Source organism: Dipodomys ordii, unplaced genomic scaffold (assembly GCF_000151885.1).
Source record: "Dipodomys ordii isolate 6190 unplaced genomic scaffold, Dord_2.0 Scaffold167, whole genome shotgun sequence".
Classification (NCBI taxonomy): domain Eukaryota; kingdom Metazoa; phylum Chordata; class Mammalia; order Rodentia; family Heteromyidae; genus Dipodomys; species Dipodomys ordii.
Window position 1 is genome coordinate 2,641,304 of NW_012267383.1, and position 20,037 is coordinate 2,661,340.

Here is a 20,037-nt window from a genome sequence, read left to right on the forward strand (position 1 = left end):
GGGCCTGGGCATTGTTCCTCAGCTCTTCAGCTCAAGGTTAGCGCTCCACCACTTGAGCCACCGCACCACTTCCGGTTTTGAGTCGTTTATTGGAGATAAGGGTCTCATGGACTTTTCCTGCCCAGGCTGGCTTTGAACCATGATCCTCAGCTCTCAGCCTCCTGAGTAGGTAGGATTACAGGCGTGAGCCACCAGCGCCGGCTTTGAGTTTTCTAAGGCTGTGGTGCCTCTCTATGACTGGCACTGGGTTTTCAGTTGGCTTCTGTACAATCCCTGGATGTATCTTCAGCTACTGCAATTCTGTGGAATGCCAGGGCTGGGGTTAATGCTAGAGATCAAGCCATGACCTCATGCGCAGGATGCAGTATTCACATAATGAAGCTACATGAGCAACCCTGCTCTGTCCAAATTGTGTTGTGTGCATGTGTGCACATGCATTTGTGTACGTGTTTGTGTTAAAGGTCTGGGGCTTGCACTCAGTGCCTGGGCACTGTCCTTAAGCTTTTTTGCCTAAGGCTAGTGCTCTACTATGAGCCACACCTCCACTTCTGGTTTTTTGCTAGTTAACTGAAGCACCTTGGCCTTGCTGCTCGGGCTGGCTTCAAACTGCGATCCTCAGAACTCAGTCTCCTGGGTTAGGACTCTGTTCAAGTCTTACAGCAGATTTATTCCCTTAATCTTACCTTCAGACTTTTAAATGTAGAAAACTGTAATTCCACTCTAATGACCCATGCGTTAGGCAGTTCCATGCCATCCCTAAGAGATAGCTAGTAAGCATAAAGAATAAATCATGAGATTAATAGCATGTTTCTTCAGATAAAAACAGTCCAGGGGCTTTAAAGACAACTCATTTCCTTTTTCTGTGTGGCAGTGGACCATCATTACTGGTGGAGTACCAACCACACACAGATGGCTGCTCACTCACCTTAATTGTGTCCATTCATGGTATTAAGAATCATAAATTTTTGCTAGGTGCCAGTGGCTCACACCTGTAATCCTAGCTACTCAGGAGGCTGAGATCTGAGGATTATGGTTCAAAGCCAGCCCAGGCAGAAAAGTCTGTGAGATTCTATTTTTTTTTTTGGTCAGTCATGGGGCTTGAACTCTGGGCTTGGGCGCTGTCCCTGAGCTCTTCAGCTCAGGGCAAGTGCTCTACCGCTTGAACCACAGTGCCACTTCCAGTTTTCTAGTGGTTTATTGGAGGTAACAGTCTCATGGACTTTCCTGCCCAGGCTGGCTTTGAACCTCAACCTTCAGATCTCAGCCTCCTGAGTAGCTAGGATTACAGGTGTGAGTCGCCTGTGCCCAGCCTGTGAGATTCTTATCTCCAATAAACCACTAGAAAACCAGAAGTGACACTGTGGCTCAAGTGGTAGAGCACTTGCCTTGAGCTGAAGAGAGCAGGGACAGCACCCACGGCGAGTTCAAGCCCCATGACCGACAAAAACCCCCCCAAACAAAAAAGAATCATAGATTTTTATCAGTCTGTTTCTTAACATATCAGAGGAAAAAACATTAGTGGGAAGGGCATTAAGATTTAAATTAGCATAAAATTAGATTTGTGGCTTGTGTGTGTTTGTATGTGTGCCACTACTGAGGCTTGAATAGAGGCCTAAGCACTGTCCTTAATCTTTTGTGCTCAAGACTGGTGCTCCACTTCTAGCTTTTTGGTGATTAAATGGACATGATCTCATGGACTTTCCTACCTGGGCTGTCTTCAAACCATGATCCTCAGATCTCAGTCTCTGCAGCTAGGATTACAGGTGTGAGCCACCAAGTTTCTTGCTAAAAATCTCATTTTAAATATGTATGAATGGCTTAGACGTTTTCTAATAGAGCTACTAGAGAGGAAATCTTCCACAAGGTTTAGAATTTTACTACTTCCTTGAAGATGGAGAAACACATTTACTGATCAAGACAACACATTCCATCTCTTCCTCAGCCTCTGCTTTTGCCCTTCTGACCTTGGCCTGGAGAGGCAACCCAAGTCAGTCAGGTGAAGAAGGAAAACTAAGTGGGCTAGAAACCATACCCTAACTGGATGAGGGACCAAAAAGAATTGAATACAACTCAGCTGGCTCACACCCTTAATCCTAGCAACTCAGGCAGCTGAGAACTAAGGATCAGAGTTCAAAGCCTGTCTGAGCAAGTCTATGAGACTCTCTCCAATTAGCCACCAAAAAGCTGGAAGCAGAGCTGAGGCTCAAGCTGTAAAGCTCTAGATTTGAGCAAATAAACCCTGGGACAGTGTCCAGGCTCTGAGTTCAAGTCCCTGGACCAGCACAAACACACATACACAAACAAAAAACAACAACAAAAAAACAACTCAGGACCCAGTTAGGAACCATAAAATCCCTGACACTACAGATCATACTTTTTAATAAAAAGTCTCATGTCCAGTATTGTGACACACAAAAACCAAAAGTGGTTGAGGACTGAAGCAACTCACAAACACAGGTTTGGGCAGTTTGTCACATGCTTAAACTTTAAACTTTTGAGCCTCACTACTCAGTTTGAGAAATGATTGCAATAAGCCAGGCACTAGTGGCTCATGCCTGTAATCCTAGTTCCTCAGGAGGCTGAGTTCTGAGGGTTGAGATTCAATGCCAGCCTAGGCAGAAAAATCCATGAGACTTCTTATCTCCAATTAACCAGCAAAAAGCCAGAAGTGGGGCTGTAGCTCAAGTGGTAAAGTGACAGCCCTGGGCAAAGAAACCCTGTGAGAGTGGGAGGCCTGAGGTCAAGCCTGGGGAACAGCACACACACACTTACTAATACGGCTTGCACCGTTTAGAATTTTTATTTACCAGGATAAATATGGTAATACTCATTGTATATATTGTATCGACTAGCAAATTTTAAAAGGAAAGGATGTAATTAATGACTGCTGCTTAATTGTTGCTAAAATTACAGTTATCAATTATTTGTGTGTGTATGCTAGTACCAGGGCTTGAACTCAGGACCTCAGGTTACTTTTGCCCATATCCCTCCCCATGATCTGGAATTACTGAACTACCATGCCCGGGGTCCACACTCTACTATGTCACTGCTTCTTAATCTCGTCTGTACTGCTGCGATGGCATAGTCACTCCAACCTGCTCCTCAGGATCACCCCAGCGTCTGTGTCCCCAAATGCTCCTCTCACCACCTCTGTGGGTTTTCTTTAAATAAGCGAACAGATCTTGTAATATAATCCAGGCTGGCCTCAAACCCCAGATCCTTCTGTCTTGGCCTCCTTAATGCTGGGTTACAAGTATCTATCATACCTGGCTGATGTGTGTGTATGTGTGTGTGCAAGCTGGCAACAAACAAGGCTTGAGCTCTGGGCCTTCTCTCATGTGGCATTTCTGCTCTCATTTGCATCCCTCTTTCACTACTGGCTATTTACAAGTCTGATCACAGACTTTGAACCTTGATCCTAGGATATTAGCCTCCCAAGTTACAGGTGTGAGCTACCACTTCCCAGATATACAAATATTTTAGTAAACGAACTCAAAATTTCTTTCTTTTTTACTTGGCGGTACTAGGACTTGAACTTAGAACCTTTCACTTGCTGTGTTGTGATCTAGCCCTTGAGCTATTCTCCCAGCTCTTTTTTGCTTTAGTTGTTTTTCACATAAGGTCTCACATTTGCCTAGGCTGGCCTGGCCTATGATCCTCCTCTTTATGCTTCCTGTAAAACAAGGATTACAGGTGTGTGTATTATGCCCAACTTTAAATTCCTCTGTTTTCTTTTTTATTTGTTTTTTTTTTTGTCGGTCGTGGGGCTTGAACTCTGGGCCTGGGCGCTGTCCTTCAGCTCTTCAGCTCAAGGCGAGCGCTCTACCACTTGAGCTACAGCACCACTTCCGGTTTTCTGGTGGTTTATTGGAGATAGGAGTCTCACGGTCTCTCCTGCCAGGGCTGGCTTTGAACCGCGATCCTCAGATCTCAGCCTCCTGTGTAGCTAGGATTACAGGTGAGCCACCAGCGCCCGGCTTCTTTTTCTATTTGAATTAGGGCTTGCACTCAGGACCTGGGCACTGTCTCAGAGCTTTTTCTGCTCAAGGCTAGTGCTAGCAAAAAAAGCAATACCAATATATGAGGATAAAAACATGTCAGTGACAAAAATATATATTAAATTCATCCTACAGAAAAAAATTAAAAACACTTCAGAGCCAGAGAAATCAAAGTGACCCTCTCATTATTTGAATTATTCCAATGTACAGAGTAGAAAACTTTGAAATAATTGTTGTCACTGTACATAAACATGAAAGAAATTTTATTTTTGTGCAAGTATTGGGGCTTGAACTCAAGGCCTGGGAGCAATTCCTGAACTTTTTCACTCAATGCTGGCATTCTACTACTTGAACCACAGTGCCACTTCTGACTTTTGCTAGTTAGACATAAAGATTCTCACAGACTTTGCTGCCTGGGCTGTCTCTGAACCACGATCCTTTAGATTTCAGCCTCTTGAACAGCAAGGATTACAGGTGCGAGCACCAGTACCTGGCTGGATGGGATTTATGAAACTGTGATTTTTAAATCTTTTCATTATATACTGATTACCTGGGTCCTAAAATGTACAAAGCAAAGCCTATTTTCGACTTCATTCTTCATGTCAAATTTAATAGTCTCTTCACTGATTCTTTGTACTGGGAAAGGATTGCTTCACTCTCCCCGTCATTCTTCAGGCTCACGACACACTTCATGTACTCTTCCACTTCCTGGGTGCCAAGCAGCTCTTCCCTTGTCACTTCCCCGTCCTTCTCTGCAGCTCTAATTTGTTGCAGTGTCTCCAGGACATTTCTTTCCGAAGAGCTATTTTTCCATACATACTCGTCCATGTCTGCTTCTGTCTTATTTTTTTCCCATTCTTCAGTTTTCTGAAAGAAAGAAAAAAAAAAGGGGGGGGGAGTGCTTCTGAATTCTGAGAAGTAGTATCTGTAGCTATGGGCTATTTGTTGTTATTGTTTATCTGCCTGAACTAGAGCTTGAACTCAGGGCCAAGCTGCTGTCCCTTAGCTTCTTTGCTCAAGGTTGGTGCTCTACCACTTGAGCCACAGTTCCACTTTTGGCTTTTTGCTAGTTAACTGAAGCTATGTGGTATCTCTCGTATTTGTCTGCCTGAGCTGAATATAAATGGTAACACTCAGTTCTCAGCTAGCTGAGCTGTGAGAATTACAAGCGTGAGCTTCTGGTGCCTGGCTAACAAAAGGCTGGCACCCTACCATTTGAGCCATACCTCTACTTCTAGATTTTTGGTGGCCAATTTCAGCTAAGAGTCTCACAGACTTTTCTGCCTGGGCTGGCTTCAAACCCAGATTGTTAGATCTCAACTTTTTGAGTTGCTAGAATTACAAGTGTGAGCCACCACACTTGGCTACAATTAAGTTTAATGAAATTAAAGTATCAAGTACATGTACACATTTGTACACAATAGGTGGCTTTTGTTATAATGACCTCCTGCCGTCCTGAATTTTGTTTTATTATACTCTTTATTTTCTGTTTCCACAGGACAAAGAATGTCTTGTTTAGTCTTGATTTAAAAAAAAATATCATGCTATTCTAGGGCATACGGCAGATTATTCAGGTTGGTGATTGAACTGGAGCTGTAACATTCTGAGAACATCAGCAACACAGCTCGTATGCTCTAGTCAAGGCGTGCTGGAGAACAGGCACATTCTTTTCATGTTAACATCATGTCCAGAGCTATGAGGTGGTGAAGAATCCTCCCCTAGCCTGAGTAAGGATTCTTGAAGGTATTATGAGTGGTATATCCATAACTGGGCATAGTGGTGCATGCTCATAATCCCAGCAACTCAGGAGGGTGGAGACATGGGGATTATGCAGCTCAGGAAAAGTTAGGCCTTACTTTAGAAACAAAATACAAAAGCAAAGCAAGAAATACTGTATTATCTCTTAAAAAGAATCCCATTGAAGGAGCCCCAGGAGTACAAGACTCAGGCTCTTCGAAGATCCTGCTCATCCCCAGCTTCCCCCTCTCGCCCTACTTATGCGGTACTGAGGAATCGAACCCAGGGCTTCATGAATGCTAGGCAGGCACTCTACCACTGAGCCACATTCCCAGCCTTAGTCCCCCTTTTACAGGAGCCCATGAACGAAGAAAAAAACAAAAGCCAAGGACATAGCTAGGGGAAGAGTGCTTGCTTAGCAAAGTCAGGACCTGAACTGATCTCCAGTACTATTGAAACGAACAAAAACAAAACCAAATATCCCCAAAGACAGGGTTTGGAGGCATGAGTCAGTTGGTAGAGTACGAGCAAAGGGGCAAAAGCACCCTGAGTCCTGAGCCCAGGCTCTACCCAAACATCCAGAAAGAACCATGGGGACAGTGGGTCCAGGCAGAGGCAGAGGATCAAATCAGTAGGACCCAGAAATGGTCAGAAGAAATCCCCTGGAGTCCTCAGACTCAGTATTTGTCCTTTAGAGAAATCAGTAAAGACACAGGATATCTGGAGGGTCTCTACTCTGACTCTTAAATTCCTGAGCCCAAGTGGGAGAGTCTGTTCTCTTGCTCCTGAGCCATGTTGTCCCTCAAACTGAATTTATAGTTAGGGATAATAGCCTAGCTTATGTTTAAGAAATAACATGAGCCGGGCGCCAGTGGCTCACAGTAATCCTAGATCTCAGGAGGCTGAGATCTGAGGAACATGGTTCAAAGCCAGCCTGGGCAGGAAAGTCCATGAGACTCTTATCTTCAATAAACCAGAAGTGGCTCAAGTGGTAGAGCGCTTGCCTTGAACAGAAGAGCTAAGGGACAGTGCCCAGGCGCAGAGTTCAAGCCCTACAACCAACCAAAAAAACACCCAAAAACATGTCCAGGTCTGGGGAGGTGGCTCAGTGGTAGAGTGTTTGCCTCGCATGTATGAGGCCCTGGGTTCGATTCCTTAAAACCACATAAACAGAAAAAGCCAGAAGTGGCGCTGTGTGTCAAGTGATAGAGTGCTAGTCTTGAGTGGAAGAGTGAGGGACAGCACCCAGGCTGTCCAGAACATGTCCAGGTGAACCAATCCTATGTCCTTTCTTTGTCTGGTAGGAAAGTTGTTGTTGTTGTTGTTTTTTTGAAGCATCTGCACTTGAGATTTATTAATAGCCATGATGAGAGACAGACAGTTAATTGTCAATTGGTATTTTAGGTGTTAAAAGAGGAAAGTTGTTTTTGTTTTTCTTTTGGTTTTGTGCTGGTAGTAGAATTTGAACTCAAGGTCTCACATTCTTCTTCTTATTATTTATTTATTTTTGTCAGTCATGGGGCTTGAACTCAGGGCCTGAGTGCTGGTCCCTGAGCTCCTTTGTTCAAGGCTAGTGCTATATCACTTGGGGCCACAGCACTACTTCTGGTTTTCTGTAATTGGAGATAAGAACCTCACAGACTTTCCTGCCTGGGTTGACTTTGAATCATGATACTCAGATTGCAGCCTCCTGAGTAGGAGGGAGCTACTAGTACTTACTAAGGCCTCCCATTCTTGCTGAGCTTTTTCCCTCAAGCTGGGGCTATACCATCTGAACCACAGCTCCATTTCTGGCTTTCTGCTAACTAACTTAAGTGATAAAGTCAGCACATTCTGTAATAACAAAGTAACATACTAAGATCTCATGTACCACTCCATTTGGTAAAGACATGAATCATGATCCACTATTCATGACTACAAACAAGGCACTGTGCCATGAGGAAAACTGTTAAGCCATTAAAAAAAATTCTAGGGGCTGGGAAGGTGGCTCAGTGGTAGATGCTTGCCTTGCATGCATGAGGCCCTGGGTTCGAGTCCTCAGCACCACATAAGCAGGAAAAAAAAAAAGCTGGAAGTGGCACTGTGGCTCAAGTGGTAGAGCGCAAGCTGAAGAGCTGAGGGACAGTGCCCAGGCCCAGAGTTCAGGCCTCACGACTGGACCCCCCACCCCCACCACCAAAAAAAAAAAATTCTAAGCTGGGTGCCAGTGGCTCACACCTGTAATCTTAGCTACTCAAGAAGCTGAGATCTAGAGATCATGGTTTGAAGCCAGCCTGAGCTGGCTGGAGATTCATCTCTCCAATTAACTAGCACAAAGCCAGAAGGAGAGGTGTGACTCAAGTGGTAGAGCACCAACCAACCTTGAGGGGAAAAAACAATTTCACGAGGACCTAATTTCAACCCCAGTGTATGTAGACACACACACACACACACACACACACACACACACACACACACACTCTCTCTCTCTCTCTCTCTCTCAAAAAACATGCAAATCAGAAAACACAGGTAGAGAAAAATATTTATAGTGGATTAAAAGCAAAAGTTATTACAATGCTAAATTCTAACCTAGTACGCCAAGAAACTCAATTCTATTTAGATGTGTGTATGTGCGTGCGTGCTTATGTGTGATTGAAATCAGGTCCTCGTGCTGTTGTTTGGCTTTCTTCCAGAAAGAATGCAAAGCCTCCTGAGTAGCTAAGATTATAGGCAGGAATGAGCCACTGGCACACAGCTTGGAGGTTTTTGTTTTTTGCCCGTCCTGGGGCTTGAACTCAGGGCCCAGGGAACTGTCCCTGAGCTCCTTTTGCTCAAGGCTAACACTACCACTTGAGCCACAGTGCCACTTCTGGCTTTTTCTGGGTTTATGGAACTGAGGAATCGAACCCAGGGCTTCATGTATGCTAGGCAAGTACTCTACCACTAAGCCACATTCTCAGCCCCTAGAATTTTTTTTTTTTTGGTCTGGTTGTGGGGCCTGAACTCTGAGCCTGGGCGCTGTCCCTCAGCTATTCAGCTCAAGGCCTAGCACTCTACCACTTGAGCCACAGTGCCACTTCCGGCTTTTTTCTTTTTGCTTATGTAGTGCTGAGGAATTGAACCCAGGGCCTCATGCATGCAAGGCAAGCACTCTACCACTGAGCCAACTTCCCAGCCCCAGAATTTTTTTTTTTTAAATGATTAAACAGTTTTCCTACATCTATAGCACAATGCTTTAAGAGTCTAGAGTTCATCTGCTCAGGTTAGCTTTGAACTGAGATCCTCAGATCTCAGCTTCCTAAGTAGCTAGGTTTATAGGCAAGAGTCACCAGTGCCTGGCATTAATTTAGACGTTTTTCTGAATGCTAGTATGTGAGACAGTGTAACAGTCTAGGAGCTGCTGGGTTCCTCTGACATGTTCCACAATTGGGGACTGTTTTTCCTGTTAGGTCTCAACCTTTGTAACTAAGAAATAACTGACCGTAAGTATCTTTTTTGTGTGTATGTACCCAGTCCTGGGGCTTCAACCCAGGATCCGGGCCCTGTCCTTGAGCTTCTTTTGCTAAAGGCAAGTACTTTACCACTTTAGACATAGCTACATGTCCAAGTTTGTGCTGGTAAACTGAAAATATGACTATCATAGACTTTCCTGTCCAGACTGGCTTTGAACCACAATCCTCAAATCTCAGCCTCCTGAGTGGCTAGGATGTCAGAGATAAGCCACAAGCATCCAGTTTAGTGTCTGTTTCCTTAGACTTCTGAGAGTAAGTGTCTTTTAGTGCCCTCTCAGTGCTGACATAACGGGGTTCTGAGGCATCGCTGGGCCCCTCCAGCAGAAGCCTGTGCTTTGTGAAAGGTTCGCCCACTTGAGTAAGCTTTGATGCTATAGTCTTGAAGAATTTACAGCAGTAGCATTCCTGTACAGAAGCTTCCATGAATGCTTTTTCAGCTGAGTCCCAACTACTTTCCTCTCAATGCTACTTAGAAGCGACCATGGAACAATGAAGAAGCCAAGGGACACAAATATTTGAGGATTAAATGCTCAGAGGCTAGCATATAAAAAATAATAATGCAACGATGTATTAAGCAGGGCTCTCTATAAATACAGGATTGGATGCCAAGTGTAACACCAGTATCAAGCTTGAATTCCCTGCTGGTGAAGGAAAAAAGAATTCTGATTCAATAAAAATTCTGTTCTGCAAACCTTCATGGCTGATCTGCATTCTTTTAAAGCTTCTTCCCTGATGGTGCTTGTTTAGAAAGGCCTACGAGTTGCTCTTAATGTAGGAATTCTTTAATTATGTGTATCTGGGACAGTGATATGGGGCTCCTTGTTCTCGCCTCAAGTCATTAGCACGGTAGATTTCATGCATGAATCTAGAATAAGGGCTGGTTGGGTCCTAAGTCACAGATTTCCCAAGAAGAACCCAGTCAGTCAACTTTCATTGAGTTCATTTATGGCTGCCATTTCCTTTTGTAGGGGGAGGGATGCATTTTACAGGCTGCACGGCAAGAATGGAAACTGGCTGGTTTGATTACTTGTGATTAACTCTCAGAAACAGCAGCTATGGAGCTATAGCTCATGCAACCACGCTGCTGGTTGAAAGGGAGCGTGACTGCCTGAAGCTAGGGGAATGAGAGGAAAGAGAATACTCCCCCCCCCCCGTCACACTCCCCTCCTCCCCCACAAAAGCAAGTCCTGCTGTCTGTATGTTTTTCTTTCTTTTTTTGGGGGTCCGGTCATGGGGCCTGACCCCTGGGCCTGGGCGCTGTCCCTCAGCTCTTTAGCTCAAGGCTAACAGTCTACCACTTGAGCCACAGCGCCACTTCCGGCTTTTTTCATTTTGCTTATGTGGTGCTGAGGAATCGAACCCAGGGCCTCAGGCATGTAAGGCAAGTGCTCTATCACTGAGCCACCTTCCCAGCCCCATGTATGTTTTTCTTAGGTGCCTAGCTAGCTCACTCAAGGCTAGGTGCTCTACCACTTGGGCCACAGCTCTACTTCCTAAGCTTTTTTCCCAGTTAATTGGAAAATTCTTGCCCAAGCTGGCTTCAAACTGTGACCCACAGGGCCACAAATAGCTAGGATTATAGGTGTGAGCCACTGATGCCCAGCTACTTTTTGTTCTAATATGCAAAAAATATTTTCTTTTATTATTATAAATGTGAGGTACAGAAGACTTAGAGTTACATAAGTCAGGTAAACAGCACATTTCTTTTTGGACAATGTCGCCTCTTTCTTCTCTCTTAAATAATTTGAAATAAAACTTTTCCGTCTCCACTTGCTACTGCCTTTGTGTTAAATGGCTTTGTTTAACACCAATGAAGATGCCTTGAGCAGTCTGAAGAACAGCTCTATCACAAGACCTCAGGCTTGAATCCTAGGAATTAGTTTCTTCACTAAATGGCTAATAGTTGCATGCACCCGTGCATGTACTTGTGAATGCCAATACTAGGATTTGAACTTAGAGCCTGTGGCAGCTCAGATTGGTTTACTCAGCTGGTGCTCTACTATTTGAGCCATACCTCCAGCCTGGCCTTCTGTGGGTTATTTCAGAAATGGGAGTCTTACAGAGTTTTCTACCAGGGTTGACTTGACCCATGATCCTCTAGATCTCAGCTTCCTGAGTAGTGAGGATTACAGGCCAGAGCGCACGCACCAGGCTGACATGGGACATTCTTACCACTATATAGTAGTCTATCGCATCTTTGTCTCACTACCACTTCCACATTGTTGTAGCTCTAAGGTTCACAAGAAGACAAATCAAAAGCCCGTGTGGTGGCACACACACACAGAAACCCAGCAATTAGGAGGCTGAGGCAGGAGGATCATGAGTTCAGCGCCGGTCTAGGCTAGCTACATAGAAAGACCCTGCCTCAACTTCTCTATCTAAATCTAAGTTCTCTATACATCGAAGAGAGTCTCTCCGGTTAACTCTATTAAAATGTTCCTAATATAAAATGCTACTCAGTGCCTAGGTATTTGGAATGCAAACTAATTTTTAAGTAATATTAATATTTACTTAAAATTAAAAAATTAATGTTTAAAACTTCGAGGCCAGGCACTGTGTCTCACACATGTACTCCTAGCTGAGGACTACAGGAGGCTGAGAGCTGAGGATTCTGGTACAAAGCCAGCCTGGCAGATGTGTCCAAGAAACTCTTATCTACAATTAATCAGCAAAAAGCTGGATGTAGAGGTACAGCTCAAGTGGTAAAGCTCCAACTCTGAGAAAAAAACTAAGGAAGAGAGCACAGCCCTGAGGCTTTTTTTTCTTTTTTTTGGTTGGTCATGGGGCTTGAACTCTGGGCTTGGGCGCTATTCCTGTGCTCTTCAGCTCAAACCGAGCACTTTACGGCTTGAGCCACAGCACCACTTCCGGTTTTCTAGTGGTTAATTGGAGATAAGAGTGTCAAGGACTTTTTTGCCCGGGCTGGCTTTTTTTTTTGGGTCCAGTGGTGGGGCCTGGGCGCTGTCCCTCAGCTCTTCAGCTCAAGGCTAGCGCTCTACCACTTGAGCCACAGCACCACTTCTGGCTTTTTTTCTTTTTGCTTATGTGGTGCTGGGGAATCAAACCGAGGGTCTCATGCATGCAAAGCAGGTGCTCTACCACTGAGCCACCTTCCCAGCCCCCAGGGCTGGCTTTGAACTGTGATCCTCAGATCTCAGCCTCCTCAGTAACTAGGATTATAGGTGTGAGCCACCGCCGGGCTCTGAGGCATTTTTTTTCCCCCACATTCTAGATTTTATTTAGCATGTTATTCCTGGCAATGGGTTTCTAGTTTCAGTTTAAAATGGAAAAGAATGTCCAATGAGGTAAAAATAGTAAAATCAATTTATCATTTTTATGTCAAAAAAGCATAGTGATTACAGCCAATATAATATTGCATAGAAAGTTGATTAATTACGACGATAGTTCATCATAAACTATAAAATGAATATATAGACACCAAACTAATCATTCTGGCTGGCAAGGTGGCTCAATGGTAGAGCGCTTGCCTCACAAACATGAGGTCCTGGGTTCGATTCCTCAGCACCACATAAGGCAGAAAAAGCTGGAAGTGGTGCTGTGGCTCAAGTGGTAGAGTGCTAGCCTTGAGCTAAAGAGCTGAGGGACAGTGCCCAGGCCGAGTTCAGGTCCCATGACTGACAAATTAAAAAAAAAAAAAAGGATAGCATGTTATTTCTTTTAAGACAAAATGAAAATTTCAGAGAATTATACATTTTTTCTATCTCGAGTCTGTGTATGCACTGGTCCTGGGGCTTAAATTCACGGCCTGGGCACTGTCCCTGAGCTTTTCTGTTCAAGGCTAGCATTCTACCACTTGAGCCACAACTCTACTACCAGCCTTTTGTAGTTATTTGGAGATAAGACTCTCAGACTTTCCTGTCCAGGTTGGCTTTGAATGGTGATTCTGAGGCGTTTTTAAAGCATGAAGAGCTGGTGCTTCTGTGGAAATGACCTGTGAGTGTATATATGCACTGCACTAACTTGTTTTGTTCACACACAGGACTACTCTAACTACCTGAACACCGAACTGACCTTAACTGATGCTAATATGTAAGTCAATGTTACATTCTAATCAAAAATTTTAATCAGTATGTTAACATGAAAAATCATGCACTCTCTAGCAGAACCTTCACCTTAATTTTTTTAAATTTTATTTATTTATTTTTTGCCAGACCTGAGGCTTGAACTCAGGTCCTGGGCATTGTCCTTGGGTTTTGTTTTGCTCAAGGCTACCACTTGAGCCACAGACTACTTCCGACCTTTCTGATTATGTGGTACTGAGGAATTGAACCCAGGGCTTCATGCATGCAAGGCAAGCACTCTACCAACTAAGCCACATTCCCAGCCTAAATTATTTATTGATTTTTGGGTCCAGTAGTGGGCCTGAACTCTGGGCCTGGGCGCTGTTCCTCAGCTCTTCAGCTCAAGGCTAGCGCTCTACCACTTGAGCCACAGTGCCACTTCCGGCTTTTTTCTTTTTGCTTATGTGGTTCTGAGGAATCGAACCCAGGGCCTCAGGCATGCAAGGCAAGCGCTCTACCACTGAGCCACCTTCCCAGCCCTAAAATAATTTTTTAATCAAATAAAAACTTACACGTTTTCCAAGAAAAGTGAGAAACATCATTTAAGGGTCTTTAGGCATATGGCAGTCCAGTCCTGTGAGTGAGTGAATAATCTAACTCAAGATGCCTGCTTTTGGTGCCAGAAGCTCTGTAGGACATTTCATGCGTTCTTAGTGGTTACAAAATACCCAACTGAGTACTTACATGACACCTTTTTGTTCTTTTTGATGGTCATGGGGGCTTGAACTCAGGGCCTGGGTGCTGTCCCTGAGCTTTCACACTCAAGACTAGTAGTGTACCACTTTGAGCCACAGCGCCACTTCTGGTTTTCTGGTAGTTAATTAGAGATAAGAGTCTCATACAGACTTTCCTGATTAGGTTGGCTTTGAACCATGATCCTCAGATCTCAGCTTCCTAGGTAGCAAGGATTACAGGCATGACCTACTGGCACCTGGCTTACCTGAGACCTTAACGTGATCTAAATTATACTTACAAAATCATTAAATGTACACATACACTTACCCAAGACTCATGGTATAAAACTGTCAGCAGGTACATTGCATAATCATAATTCTGTCTCTTTAAAGGGCACCTTTAAAAAAAGGAAAAGAAAGTCAAATTCTACAAACTCAGTACCTAAGCACATTTGTCAAAGGGGTCATCTACTAAAATGCTGTTTTTAGAATAGTCTGGGTAGCTCATTAACTGAGGATTAAAAAAGTCTGGTGTTATTATTATTGTTGTGTGTGCTTAAACTGCAGCTTGAACTCAGGTACTAGGTGCTCTTCTAAGCTTTCTCACTCAAGGCCGGCACTCTACCACTTGAGCCACTGCCCTACTTCTTCTTTTCTTACCTATCTGTTTTGATAGTAAGTATATCCGTGGTCTTGCAATATTGGTTTCCTACAAGTTTAGTAAGTTTCTTCTTTGCGTGGTCATCTAAATTCAAACTGGAAAGTTTAACCTTAAAACAAAACAGGAAAAACAATTATTGAAACAGTAATTTCATGTAATGAAAACAAGTAGCAGTATTATATTACCTACTTGTATTAATATTAAACCCACTAGGGGCTGGGAAGGTGGCTCAGTGGTAGAGCACTTGCCTTGCATGCATGAGGCCCTGGGTTCGATTCCTCAGCACCATATAAGCAAAAAAAAAAGCCGGAAGTGGCGCTGTGGCTCAAGTGGTAGAGCGCTAGCCTTGAGCTGAAGGGCTGAGGGACAGCGCCCAGGCCCAGAGTTCAGGCCCCACGACCAGACCCAAAAAATAAATAAATAAAATTAAACCCACTAAAAAAAAACAAACAACAAACCTCTCCAAACCCTTCTCTATACAGTTAGTGGTTTGAATACATTATGAAGCTGATTTTCCTAACAGAAAAGGGGAATAAAAACCAAAAAACATTAGAAGTGAACTTAGTATCTTTCCTGTAAGAACTGGTAATCCTCTGAAGTAAGTAAACTCAAGGACATCTGAGATGCACCAATAGAGTTTAACTAACAAAGGTGGATTATAGAAATAAGTGGATAAAACATAATTGCTTTAAGGCTGGGCATGCTGGTACACATCTATAATTCCAATTACTCAGGAGTCAGACAGGAAGATCCTGGTTGGAAGCTAGCCAGGACAAAGTTGGTGTGAGATCCTACCTGAAAAACAAATTAAAATCAAGAGGAACAGGGCACTGGTGGCATGCTTGTAAATCCTATTTAAGGATTGCACTTGGAAGCCAGGCAAGGCAGACAAATCTATGGCTCTTATCTCCAATGGATCAGCAAAAAGCCCAAAGTAGAGGCATGGTTCAAGGAGTCAAGTGCCAGCCTTGATCAAAAAGACAAGTAAGGGCACACAGCCCTGAGTTCACCTTTCAATACTAGTAAACGAAAAACAAAAACAAAAGGATTGGCTATATGGCTCAGGATGCAAGCAGGTAGAATGCCTGAGGTCCTGAGTTTATGTAATGCACAATACCCCAAGGGAAATCCTCTGCTGTGCAATTCTGAAATATACATCACTGCCAACAGTTAGGGGACGTTTGCTGAGAAGGCCTTACCATGTAGCCCATGCTGGCCTTGAACATGTGATTCTCTCCCCTCAATCTTCTGAGTGTGGGGATTATAGGTGTGTGCCATCATACCTAGCTGGGACATTTACTTTTAAAACATACAGATATCTCTTGAAGGTTGGAATATTATATAAAGGAAGGATCAAAACATTTAAAAATAATTCAGCTCAACATTTTTCAAAAGTTAAAACTAATCTCAGACCTAAGAATTTTTTAAAGACTGGGTAGAGGGTGTTCTTAGCAAATAAGGCCCTGGGTTCAATTTCTGGAACAAAAGAAAAAAAAATTTTTTTTTTTAGGTCGTGGGGCTTGAACTCGGCCTGGGCGCTGCTCCTGTGCTCTTCAGCTCAAGGCTAGTGCTCTTCCACTTCCAGTTTTCTAGTAATTAATTGGAGATAAGAGTCTCACAGACTTTCCTGCCTGGGCTGGATTCAAACCACAATTCTCAGATCTCAGCTTCCTAAGTAGCTAGAATTATAGGCGTGAGCCACGGGTGCCCAGCTTTTATTCCTTTTTTTTCTTTTTTAAAAAGTCATGTCCTGAGACAAGGTAGCCAGGCTGATCTGGAACTGACTGATCAGGAAAGGCCTATCTCAGCCCCCAGCACACTCAATTCTAAATTTGGGTTTTTTTTTTCTTGCCAGTGCTAGGTGGGACTTCACTCCAGGTTGGTGCTTTACCACTTGAGAGATATCTCTAGTTCTGGCTTTTTGTTGGTTAGAGATAAGAGTCATGGATTTATCTGAGCTGGCTTTGAACTGTGATCCTCAGCTCTCAGCCTCCACAGTGGCTAGGATTATAAGCATAAGGCCACTAGCGTTTAGCAACACATTAAAAAAAAGTGGTAGCAATGCTAGTATTTATTGTAATATCTGTTTAACATTCATATTCATATAAACACCTTGATGTTAAAAACTAGAGTTTATGCCAGAAACTCCATGGTTCAAGAAACTGTAGCACAGTCTGCCCCCTGGTGGATGCATGGGTACTACAAAACTAGCCTTAATTGGGGATCCCCTGACATAAAGGCTGTGTGCCACCTTCTTTCATCAAAATTCTAAAGAATCCTCAAGACACTTTTTTCCCAAGTTGTTATTTTTCAAGGATATATATCATGCTATTTCCATAATATCCCCCAAATAACAGTGATGCTTCAAATTACAAGAGAAGGTAACATGATAGTGGCACTTTTTTTTTTTTTTAAATCTATATGCCAACTGGATGTAGTTAGTGCAAGTCTGGTATTGCATGTAAGACAGGAACAGGGTTAAGCCTCCCCAAGACTCAGTTTCCGCGGAGTAAGTTCATACACAGGCTTTTTGCCAGAAGTAAATCAGAATGGCAACACTTTTAAAGGGAAGTGCCTGTGGCTCATGCCTGTAATCCTAGCTACTCAGGCAGCTGAGGTTTAATGATCATGTTTGAAGCCAGGCTGGGCAGGAAAGTCTGTGAGATCCTTATCTCCAATTAATAAACAAAAGCTGGAAGTGGAGCTTTAGTGGAAGAGCACTAGCATTGAGCAAAAGAGGCCAAATGAGAGAGAATGGCCCCAAGTTCAAACTCCAGCACCAGCACAAAAACAAACAACAAAAAGAGAAAAAAATGAAACCTGTGCTGAGCACCAGTGGCTGATGCCTGTAATCCTAGCTACTCAGAAGGCTGAAATCTGAGCATTGTGATTCAAAGCCAGCCCAGGCTGGAAAGTCCATGAGACTCTTACCTCCAATAAACCACCAGAAAACCAGATGTGGCACTGTGACTCAAGTGGTAGAGCACTTGCATGAGCTGAAGAGCTCATGGACAGCTCCCAGGCCCAGAGTTCAAGCCCCACAAATGACCAAAAAAAAAAAAAAAAAAAACCCAAACCAAACCAAAAACCTGTTGAAATTGTTTTAAGAAGCACCATGAGGGGTTGGGGGAGAGATGTGGAGTGGGAGTCTGATGGGGTGCACTCTACACACATTTGGATACATCACAAGATGTAATATGTACTCATATATATGTTCATAATGAGAAACGAATTAAAATTTAATTTGGATTCTGCCATTCTAACAAAGTGCTTCCAATGCTTTCCCCACTAGTATTACTTTTTGCTAGTAGTAACTCTTGTTGTTTTTTTGCCTTTGGTGCAGGTACTGGGGTTTGAACTCAGGGTCTTGCATTTTCCCTTAGCTTTTTCAGTTAAGAAAGACACTCTACCACTTGACCCACAGCTCTACTTCAAGCTTTTTGCTTGTTAATTTGTTTTTTGAGTCTCATGGACTTTCCTGTTCCAGTGGGCTTTGAACCAGCATCTTCAGTAGCTAGGACTACAGGTGTGAACCCTAAGCCCTGGGGCACATCTCTTGATTTTTTTATTGTCTTTTTTTTTTTTTAACTGCTTTTCAAATGGCTTGTCAGGGGCCCACTTTCTTTTTTAATTTCCCTCAATGGTAGACTGATGTGAAGCACAATAATATTACAACCAAATTTTCTACCAGGTAAGTATCTCCCAATAATGTTTATTCTATTTGCTTCTCACCACTACACTGCCTCAGTATGCTGGGCTGCAACGCTGGGCCTATGTTCATGACCACCCCTGAGCATGTGGCTATCACCACAGGAAGCACTACACTACACGGCACTGCACTGAGGCCTGACTGTCAGGAAGCAGGGGTGAGTCCCAGGGCAGAGGAGAGCCATCATAGCAGGCAATGATACAGAACAGATTATCGGCCTCACTAGTACTAAATCACATGTTTCAATCCTTTGCAAAATGCTGATTATCAATTATAAAAAATTTAGTGTACCAAATGGCAGTTTATCAAAGTTGTGAATGCATAGGAAAATAGGACTTTATAGCAATCTGCCTTAAAAAAAAATCCTGCAGAAAATTTGTGATAGATAGCAAAAACTACAAGAGTTATATCCTTTGACCTGCATTTTTCCATTCATTTTAGGAATATATACAAATATTAATCCTGAGGATATTCATTTCATTTCTAAATAGCAAAGTATTGAGGTTGAGGATGTAGTTCAAGGGACAGAGCACTTGCTCCCATGCAGAGGGTCCTGAGATGAATTCAGGAGAGAAATGGGCTGGGGGTAGGGAGATCAAGTAAGGAAATACATTTGTCTCTATGTACGTAGACATGTACATTTCTATGCATATTATATAGGTATTTATCATCTATCAATCTATCATCCATAATCTATATTTCTATGATCTATCTTTTGTGTGTGTGTGTGCGCTGGGGCTGAACTCAGGGCCTAGGGTGCTGTGGCTGAACTGCTTTTTCTCAAGGCCAGTGCTTTACTACTTGAGCCATCAAGCCACTTTTGGCCTTTGTCTATTGGAGGTAAGAGTCTCTCTGCTGGAACTGGCTTTGAACCCTGAGCCTCAGATCTCAGCCTCCTGAATAGCTAGGATTGCAAGCATGAGCCACCAGCACTGGTGATTCTTTTTTTTTTTTTTGGTCCGGTCATGGGGCCTGAACTCTGGGCCTGGGCGCTGTCCCTCAGCTCTTCAGCTCAAGGCTAGCGCTCTACCACTTGAGCCACAGCGCCATTTCCGGCTTTTTTCTTTTTGCTTATGTGGTGCTGGGGAATCGAACCCAGGGCCTCGAGCATGCAAGGCAAGCGCTCTACCACTGAGCCACCTTCCCAGTCCACACTGGTGATTCTTATCTTTAAAAAAAAACCTCTTACCAGCCACTGGTGTCTCACACTTGTAATCCTAGCTACTCAGGAAGCTGAGATCTGAGCCTCGCACTTGGAAGCCAGCTGGGCATACAAATCTAAGAGTCTCTTAACCTCCAATTAACCAGCAAAAATCCAGTGGTAGGGCATCCTTGAGAAAAAAAAAAACCCAACCAAACAAAAACCTAAGAAATAGCACGGGGTCCCGAGTTCATGCCCCAGTACCAACCCTGCGCAACCCCCCCATGCACACACCTCTTACCCTTAATGTTACTACTCTGGCTTTGGGGTTCCGGATGGATGGTCCTGATGACACATAGTCAGCAGTGTCAATTTCAATAGGAAAATGCTTCTCACATTTCTCATCACTGTCTAGTGCAGCTGGCCACTCAGTGCAGAAATCTGAATATTAAAAGAGTATCAATTATATTTGGCAAGTAAATTCTTTTTTTTTTTTTTGGGTCCGGGCGGGGGGCCTGAACTCTGGGCCTGGGCGCTGTTCCTC

General features: G+C 43.6%; 1 protein-coding gene across 1 annotated transcript in view; it reads right to left on the minus strand.

Moving 5' to 3' along the window:
• Nucleotides 1-4,457: 4,457 nt before the first annotated feature.
• The window catches only part of Mrps35 (mitochondrial ribosomal protein S35), a 23,598-nt gene continuing 8,018 nt past the window's right edge, over nt 4,458-20,037 (minus strand). The window contains exons 4-7 of the mRNA XM_013033418.1: nt 19,795-19,934; nt 14,643-14,752; nt 14,311-14,380; nt 4,458-4,865 (exon numbers count right to left, since the gene is read on the minus strand). Coding sequence (XP_012888872.1) covers nt 4,596-4,865; nt 14,311-14,380; nt 14,643-14,752; nt 19,795-19,934 — 590 coding nt within the window. The 3' untranslated portion in view covers nt 4,458-4,595. The remainder of the gene's footprint in view (nt 4,866-14,310; nt 14,381-14,642; nt 14,753-19,794; nt 19,935-20,037) is intronic.